The 8,947-nt window shown below is 39.3% G+C and overlaps 3 protein-coding genes across 3 annotated transcripts; 2 read left to right on the top strand and 1 right to left on the bottom strand.

Moving 5' to 3' along the window:
* The first annotated feature begins 905 nt into the window (after nt 1–905).
* LOC113338257 (cytochrome P450 CYP82D47-like) lies at nt 906–3,583 on the top strand. Its single transcript, XM_026583711.1, has 2 exons — nt 906–2,073; nt 2,729–3,583. Exons 1-2 carry the CDS (start codon nt 1,024–1,026, stop codon nt 3,374–3,376), a joined length of 1,698 nt encoding a protein of 565 aa, XP_026439496.1. The 5' UTR covers nt 906–1,023; the 3' UTR covers nt 3,377–3,583.
* An 86-nt stretch (nt 3,584–3,669) lies between these two features.
* Nucleotides 3,670–5,244, top strand: LOC113338258 (26S proteasome regulatory subunit 4 homolog A-like). The gene has a single exon (XM_026583712.1). The coding sequence runs from the start codon at nt 3,703–3,705 to the stop codon at nt 5,050–5,052; it is 1,350 nt and encodes a 449-aa protein (XP_026439497.1). The 5' UTR covers nt 3,670–3,702; the 3' UTR covers nt 5,053–5,244.
* Nucleotides 5,245–5,563: 319 nt separating this feature from the next.
* On the bottom strand, nt 5,564–8,190 carry LOC113338252 (ubiquitin-conjugating enzyme E2 variant 1D-like). The gene is made up of 4 exons (XM_026583703.1): nt 8,023–8,190; nt 6,629–6,768; nt 6,148–6,273; nt 5,564–5,969 (listed from the first exon to the last, which is right to left on the bottom strand). Exons 1-4 carry the CDS (start codon nt 8,051–8,053, stop codon nt 5,829–5,831), a joined length of 438 nt encoding a protein of 145 aa, XP_026439488.1. The 5' UTR covers nt 8,054–8,190; the 3' UTR covers nt 5,564–5,828.
* Nucleotides 8,191–8,947: the final 757 nt, after the last annotated feature.

The following is an 8,947-nucleotide window of genomic DNA, read 5'->3' as shown; positions in this document are numbered from 1 at the left end:
GCAGACCAAACAAAAGAAATACATCTTGCATGTGCCCTTGTTCTTGATCACGGCATATAAGTTTTGCGCTTGCCCTCCAACTCAACATCTTGAGGAATAGATATCTTCCCCAGCACCAATGATTTTTTTATACTTGGGACATTTCTTCGGTTGGAAACTTGGAATTCCTTTGGTCTTGGGTACAAAGAAGTAGACGAAAAAGAGTCATGATGCCCCACAAAACCACCGAAAAACAACAACTGTCCAAACTTCATATGGCATAACATGTTCAAGAAAATCTGAGCAATTAGGAAGGTGAAGAACATATTCACCACAACATTGATATTTTGAGCTGCCGAATGCTGATGTTATCTCAAGTTAGAATATCTCACTAGGTACCCATCCTAAAGGACCCCAGGACCACGCAAATAGACAAATGCAGTAATCTGGTTGATATTGTTATACCGTTTGTTCCGAATTTAATCCATATTAAAATAGGCATAAGCACCTGTACAGTCTATTGTTATTTCATTACCTGATCGACCAGAACAAGAAGATATCTTAGAGGTTCTGAACAAAAAAAAAAACTTAAAAACGGTGCTTTTCCCATTATTGCTCAGGATGATAAACCAACATATATAAACATGGTAAACACAAACCCATCGGCCTTAATCACAGAAGAAGCCTTAGACGAGGTACTTACTCATAATGCAGGCACGTACAAGCACAAATGAAAGAGATCAAAACTTATCCACGAAAGAAAACAACAAGTCTCCAGATTCTGTTTATTGATTAAAGTCCATGTGTGGGTCACTCAAGATTCCTCTTTAAGCATCCCTTACCCGATAAGCACAATCCTCCGCCATCCAAATAACTGAAAGTAGTAAAAATAAATATTGAGTCATGTGTTCCAGTTGCCAAATAAGTTCATCACTTCTAGCCTTCACACCATTATCAAACTATCAACCTTTGTTATTTTCTTCAACTATCAAGATTCTTTTCATAATCACAATCGACTAACTGACGGAGAGACATCTACATAGGATGGATCTTAAAATGTTCATCAACCACTGCTCTTTTGCCAGAATTGCAGGCTTATTAGCTTTGTTATCTTTCTTCTATTACATATGGATTTCAGTTTTAAGGTTGCCAAGGAATACGAAAGTGTCACCACCTGAAGTTGCAGGTGCATGGCCTATATTAGGTCATCTTTCTCAGCTACTAGGATCAAGACCTCTATTCAAAATCCTTGCAGACATGTCTGACATCTATGGACCCATCTTCATAGTCCGGTTTGGTATGTATCCGACCCTTGTTGTAAGCAGTTGGGAGATGTCTAAAGAGTGCTTCACCACCAACGACAGGTTCCTCGCTGGCCGCCCATCGAGTGCTGCCAACAAGTACCTTACTTTCGCCTCGTTTTGTTTTTCCACGTACGGTCCTTACTGGCGAGAGATCCGTAAGATCGCTACGCTCCATCTACTCTCGCATAGGCGTCTCGAGCTTCTCAAGCACCTTCCTTATTCGGAGATTGGAAACTGTATGAAACACTTGCATCGACGCTGGATTGAAAGTCAAAACCAAATAAAAGAAAATAACGCGGCAGCTGGTTTAGTTAAAGTCGACATGAGCCAAATATTTGGGCAGCTAACCTTGAATGTGGCGTTGAAGTTGGTTGCTGGAAAATCAATATTTTTCATTAGCGACAGCAATCATGAATGTGACTCCATGGATGGTCTTAACAAAGAGGAAGAAGAAGGTCAGAAGCTCCATAAGACCATCATAGAATTCTTCGCACTAGCAGGAGCTGCGGTTGCATCTGATGCATTTCCATTCCTTGGGTGGCTGGATGTGGATGGACAAAACAAACGCATGAAAAGAGTAGCCAAGGACATGGATTTCATTGTTTCAAAGTGGCTTGAAGAGCATCGGCACCAAAGAAGACAGACGTTACTATCAAGCTCAGCAGCAGGAGGTAGTAATCATGACGATGCAAAAGATTTCATGGACGTGTTGATGACAGTTCTTGATGAGGGAAATGATGATCTCTTCTTTGGTTTCAGCCGTGACACTGTAATCAAAGCCACCTGTCTGGTATGTAGTTAAACTTCCATAATATTAAAGATGCAACATAGAAAGCAATTATCCCGGGCAATGTTGTTTGAGGCGCTAGGCGAGATGAGGTGCCAACCCGTTCGCTTCGCCTCGCCTAGGCACCCATAAAAGTTAAATGCTCACATTTTTGCACCGGGTATATTAATTAGGCCCCTCTGCACGACTCGTGCGCCAAGGCGATCCCCTAGGTCGCCTTTCACAACATAGGTCCGGGGTAAAACTGAAATCATCCCCACTTTTCCAACTAGCATTGTTGGTTGGACCAGTCACAAAAACTTAGCTTGGTGTGCCGACTGGTAGACTGAGGTTCATGGTGACACGACTTCATAACCTGATTTCTCAAGTGTTCAGGAAGATAGTCCTATTAGCTTTTTGCATTGTAAAAGCGATAAATGTGAGACTCGTACTTGAGTCTCCATTACATTAGAATCAAAATACTGCATTTAAAGAGATCTTGTGACCCAATGTGTGGTAAATATTAGAAATTTCAGAGAATCTTTTATTCATAAAACATCTGCAACATCCGAATTACTGAGTTGCTATGTGCTGGATGGCTTTATCCCAGTTAGTTCGAAACATTCTTGGTTCTTGCACACTTAATATTCAAGTTAACTAAGTTCTGTCGTACTTGTAGCAAGTTATAGCAGCTGGCGCTGATACCACATCAGTCACACTGACATGGGTTCTCGCGCTGCTAATAACTAATCCTACTGTCTTAAGAAAGGCTCAGGATGAGCTTGACACCAAAGTAGGCAAGGACGGAAACATAGAGGAACACGACATCAATGATCTTGTCTACCTCCAGGCAATTGTTAAGGAGACGCTCCGGATGTACCCTGCTGGCCCACTCGACGTACCCCACGAGGCTATTGAAGACTGCAGTGTTGGTGGATATGAAGTGAGAGCAGGAACACGTCTGTTTGTCAACCTATGGAAACTGCACCGTGACCCTCGAGTGTGGTCAAACCCCTCAGAGTTCAAGCCGGAGAGGTTTCTTCCACAACTCAATGGTGGTTCTGGTGGTGAGGCCGTAAACTTGGACTTCAGAGGTCAAAACTTTGAGTATCTACCATTTGGTTCAGGAAGAAGGATGTGTCCAGGGATCGACTTCGCCCTCCAAACAATTCATATGGCGCTTGCTCGTCTGCTTCATGCATTCGATTTTGACAATGACGCAGCAGGATTAGTAATAGACATGACGGAAGGTTCAAGTTTAACCATCCCCAAGTTAACCCCACTGGAGGTTTACCTCCGCCCACGCCTCCCAGTCAAACTTTACTAAAAGTAGTAGCCAGGATGTAAGGTTGTCAAGGGTGCTTGCTCCCACAGCTGGAAGGCCCATATGGTTCGAGTGTTAGAAACCAAGTCTAACCGAGACTCCTTATGGCAATTGGAGGTGTAATAAGAATTTTGCATATGTTAGGAAAGTCAACATAATTGTTCCAGGAATCTGAAGTCGGTATTATTAGTATTTAAGGCCATTGAGCCATAGACTTTTTTTTGTGTGTGTGAGAAAATTTTATTCAGCTAGGTTTTATTGATTTCCATTGTCTCTCTAGAAACCACTTATATTTTTCTTCGTCTTCAAGAAACTTTACCTCGAGAAAGATGGGTCAAGGAACACCAGGCGGAATGAACAAACAGGGAGCAGATCAGCAGGCACCAGGAGATGGAAGAAACGATGGTGCTGATAACAAGAAAGGGAAGAAGCACTTTGAACCACCAACAAGAGTTGGTCGAAAACAGCGAAAACAAAAAGGATCAGAAACAGCAACAAGATTACCAGCAGTAACACCATCAGCTAAATGTAAACTTCGATTATTAAAACTTGAAAGGATTAAAGACTATTTGTTAATGGAAGAAGAATTTGTGAACAATCAAGAGAGATTGAAACCACAAGAAGATAAGCATGAAGAAGAGAGATCTAAAGTTGATGCGATAAGAGGTACACCTATGAAAGTTGGTAACCTCGAAGAATTTGTTGATGAGAATCATGTTATTGTTTCTTCTGCTACTACGTCTGATTCTTATGTTGGGGTTATGTCTTTTGTTGATAAAGATCAACTTGAACCTGGTTGTGCTGTTCTTATGAATAACCAGACTCACCATGTTGTTGGGCTTCTTCAAGATGATGTTGACCCCATGGTGTCTGTTATGAAGGTGGAGAAGGCTCCAATGGAATCGTATGCAGCCATTGGTGGATTAGATGCACAGATTCAGGAAATTAAAGAGGCAGTTGAGCTTCCACTTACTCATCCTGAGTTGTATGAAGATATTGGTATTAAACCTCCCAAGGGAGTCATCCTTTATGGAGAGCCTGGAACAGGAAAGACCTTGCTTGCTAAGGCAGTGGCCAACTCAACATCAGCTACTTTCTTGCGTGTTACTGGAAGTGAATTGATCCAGAAGTACTTGGGAGAAGGTCCAAAGTTAGTCAGGGAACTTTTCAGGGTTGCTGATGACCTTTCACCTTCCATTGTCTTCATTGATGAAATTGATGCAGTTGGTACTAAAAGGTATGATGCACATTCGGGAGGTGAGCGTGAGATTCAGAGGACCATGTTAGAGCTGCTGAACCAGTTGGATGGTTTTGATTCAAGAGGAGATGTTAAGGTTATTCTTGCAACAAACAGAATTGAAAGTCTTGATCCTGCCTTGCTAAGGCCTGGACGAATAGATAGGAAAATTGAATTCCCTCTTCCTGACACCAAAACAAGGAGACACATTTTCCAGATTCATACTTCAAGGATGACACTGGCAGATGATGTTGACTTGGAAGAGTTTGTGATGACTAAGGATGAGTTCTCTGGAGCTGATATCAAGGCTATCTGTACTGAGGCAGGTTTGCTTGCCTTGAGAGAACGACGTATGAAGGTGACACACCCAGACTTTAAGAAGGCAAAGGAGAAGGTTATGTACAAGAAGAAAGAGGGAGTGCCTGAAGGACTTTACATGTGAACAGCCCAGGGGAGAGCTTTTAGATCCTTCAGAATATTTGCTTGTCATTTCCTTGTTTAGATTTTGTTTCCGTTATAGGTATATTGTTTCTTTACTATATTATTTAACTTCATAAGAACAGTAGTTACAGTACTGCAAGTCCTGTAACCTCACCATGGCTATTTGATCTTTGCAATTTCTTTATCGTCGGTTCTCGGAGATCATGCTTCAAAAATTATGGGAAACTTTTTGTTTTAAAAGTGACCAACAACCTCCACTGACTGACCATCATGAATAACCAAAAGGACTGACCATCATGAATAACCAAAAAGAATTCCAAACCCCTATCTACCATTGACAACTCTTAGGCCGTTGTAAGCCAGGTTAGCTTCTCATAGAAGATCTTTCAGCAAGAAACCATAGTTCTAAACCATAGTTCTAAACCCTGAAACTATTTAACACATGTAGTCATACTTGATTAACTAAGACATAGCAACCAGTAACCTACATTTTTTTCATCCAACACTCTGCATTGGAAAATAATCAAAATTGATAAACTAGCTAAAAGTATATTGACAGAAACAATCCCATTGCCCAAACAGCATACTTCAAACACAGTTGTCAAACATGTTTAGGAAACAGATAAGGCATGCAATTAGAGAAACAGGGAAACGTTTGAAACCCGTAAAGGTGTCTTAAGCGCCTTGAAACTTTAATAAGAAGTATTACAAACTGTATTAACATCATATGCAAATGATTAGTTCATCTTCTCCATCTATAGTCTTCTTTTTCTTCAACTAAAAGCAAGTACCTTCAGGAGGCTGGACCAATTTCCGATTGCCTGGGGCTGACATCTCCTTCTTCAGTTGTGTCAGTATGGTCTCCATTGTGTAATGTCGCTGCCAATTTGACAGCATAGCAAACTTCTTTGGTTCTACCTGCAGAAAATTAAATCAAAGTTTCAGGACCAACAGCAGAAAGGAATAGTTGGCCTAACTGAACAGATCATTAGATGTCTAAATAGGGGAAGAGTCGTTTGGTTTGAGATGGATGTATTGTCCACTTCAACTAAATAAATGAATGCAAAAGAAAATTTACTGCAGAGAGAGAACCTACCACTCCAGTCTCATGATTCACACAAGTCATGTTGATACGTGAATGGAAACGTACAGTTGGAGGTTTTTCTGGATAATCTTTGTCGCAGAATAGCTTCAACTGATAAATGCGTCCCTCATGCACAGACTGAAAAAGAAAATTTTGAACTCGTGTCAACTACTGAACAGGGACAATATGGGTACAGAATATCCAATTGTCAATCACACTGGATAGTTAAAGAATCACAAAACATCCAATAATATGTCATAACCGGACAAAATATTTAATAATTAATGCACTAGCATAATCTGCAACCTTGAAAGTTCACTTCAAACACGAAAAGCAATAAAGACATGAAAGAAGATGAAAAACAAACATTTGGTGATAGCATGACATCTACTTAATTAGAAAAATCTGGGAAGATTAAATAGAATAGTATGTGAAATGATGCAGGCAGAATACTGAAGCAAGTTAACAAAGAAAATATATTAAGAAAGCTTACATTATGAGGACCAATTATGGTACCCGTCCAAGAACGCATGTAAATGTCATCTCCGTCATCCATTCCGTAACTAACCGTGCCATCTCCAATACCCTTCTCTCCACGTTCAAGTTCCTCCAGCAACCTGAAGTTTCTAGGGACTAAACAACAACAAAAACACAGCAAAGATACTATGTTAGCAGTCTGTATTGATTAGGTAAAATGCAGTGGGTTGTCAGATTTATTGCCCTAAAGAGGTTCTCACACAAAGAAAACTATATGAAAGGCAATGGCATGTTAAAAGGAATCTTCAGCTCAAATGCACCCAAAAAAAAGAATAACTAAATAATCAACTAGCACCAAACAGAATGTACATCGTTGTAACCAAAGATGGTAACCCATACAAGCGAGCGTACTGTTTGCAGGTCAAATCGGCCCCGTTTTTGGTGGTGCTTATTGCTTTGAATGGTATCCATAGTGCCAGTGATACATACAGAAAGTGTTTTTTCTTAAGTACATACAAGAGGCAATAACATTCCTTGCTTAATCCACCTATAACTCACAGAAACATGCCTAGAATATGTGATCAATCCACCTTTAACTCAGTCACAAATCACAATCATTAACAAGAATAGGTTGTTGCCATTTTATTAATATGTAGAATCAAGTTACATGAGTATTGAAACAAACCATACATCAACAATCATGTGTTGTCTTTCAGAAACTATCATTTTATTAATATGCGCGTCCAGCTTATAAGCCTGGTACTAATCTAATGCAAATGATCAAGAACAGAATGTACACAGCATAGCATAAGACCACAACTAACTATGCCAACAAAGAAACTTTAGCACGTCATAATTCAGATGTACAACAGGTTTTTAAAAAAAAAAAAAAAAAACTCTCCAATTTGGTCATCGTATTAAGCAAACAACCATTATGCCGGTCTGAAATTCTGTCCATAGGGCACTAACAAATCAACTTCTTACCATTTCCATCTACTCAATTCATGTACCTTATTATGCCTAAAGAAAGAGACACTGGGTAGAGTTTTGATCAGGGAATATCAAACCCTAAACTCATTAACATTACCCAAACAGACTTTAAATCAACCACAACAAACAGTACCAACAAATCATAAGAACTAACCAAACCCTAAAATCCTCGATCACAAAGGAGACATAATTCAACCCACAATCTTGAATAATTTAAGCACTTTTCATCATCAAAAACTCACACACATTATAAAATCATAAGAAAACAAACACAAAATCGTAAAGAATCCAGTATAAATCTACATAAACCAATTAAGAATTTCATATTATTAAAACGATTCCAAAGAATCCTAGAGATTATAATAAAACTATATCAAAAGATGGAGATCATGGAAAGCAGTATAGGTTTAAGAGTCTCACCAACAACACTAGCTCCTTCAGCGCCAGACATTATCAGAGATTTAGGGTTTTTCTTTTCTGTTAGTGATTTAAGATCTGATCGAAACAAGCCAAAGATACTTTTATGGAAACGGAGAGGGGAGAAAAAAAAAAGAATCTCAAGGAGAAACAAAGATAGATAGAAAAAATTGAGGAAAGAGAGGGTCGGAATCGGATGTAGTAGTGGGTAACTCGGAGTGAGGTGAAAGAGAAAATTACATATTTCACCCTCTCTGATTTTTCTTTTAAAGAGAGACGGGAATTAGCCTAATCCGATTAGGTACGGTTTTGGGCTAAACCGGAATTAGCCTATAATTCAATTAGGTCATGGTACAGTTTTGGCTAAACTAGAATCGAACCCAAGGAGGATACAGGTTTCTAAGTTTCCTAGACCATACCAGATAATGTTCAAGATGTTTGAATCGAAACCAAGGATACCGGTTTCTAAGTTTCCAAGACCATATCAGATAATGTTCAAGACGGCTCGACGCGAAATCAAACCCAGTTCCACACAAAATTGTAGGTTTTCCATTTACTGGCAGCAATAAAAAAACGAAGGATTCTCATAATGAACACTAATGTAGTATTTGATTATAAGAAAAACTGGAAATACGTCTCATTTTCAATAATTCAGTTGGGGAACTATCTGAAATGGGAAATATGAAGAGAGTTGCCCCAGTCATCCAAAAACCCAGATAAATTGTCAATAATTCACATGTGGAAACTCCTTACCTAGTTTACGTATTTCTTTGTCCGTCTCTCTTCTTCATATTCTAGAAAACAGTAAAAACCTTTTTTTATCTGTCTAAAATCACCTCTTGATATTGATCATGCTAGGAGAATGTCTGTCACTGTTATATTGATATCTTTTGTGCTTTAGAATACATGGAAAAACATATTTGGGGAT

This window comes from Papaver somniferum, unplaced genomic scaffold, assembly GCF_003573695.1.
Source record: "Papaver somniferum cultivar HN1 unplaced genomic scaffold, ASM357369v1 unplaced-scaffold_19, whole genome shotgun sequence".
Classification (NCBI taxonomy): domain Eukaryota; kingdom Viridiplantae; phylum Streptophyta; class Magnoliopsida; order Ranunculales; family Papaveraceae; genus Papaver; species Papaver somniferum.
Note: the sequence above shows the minus strand (reverse complement) of the source record. Positions and strands in the feature narration are given on the sequence as shown.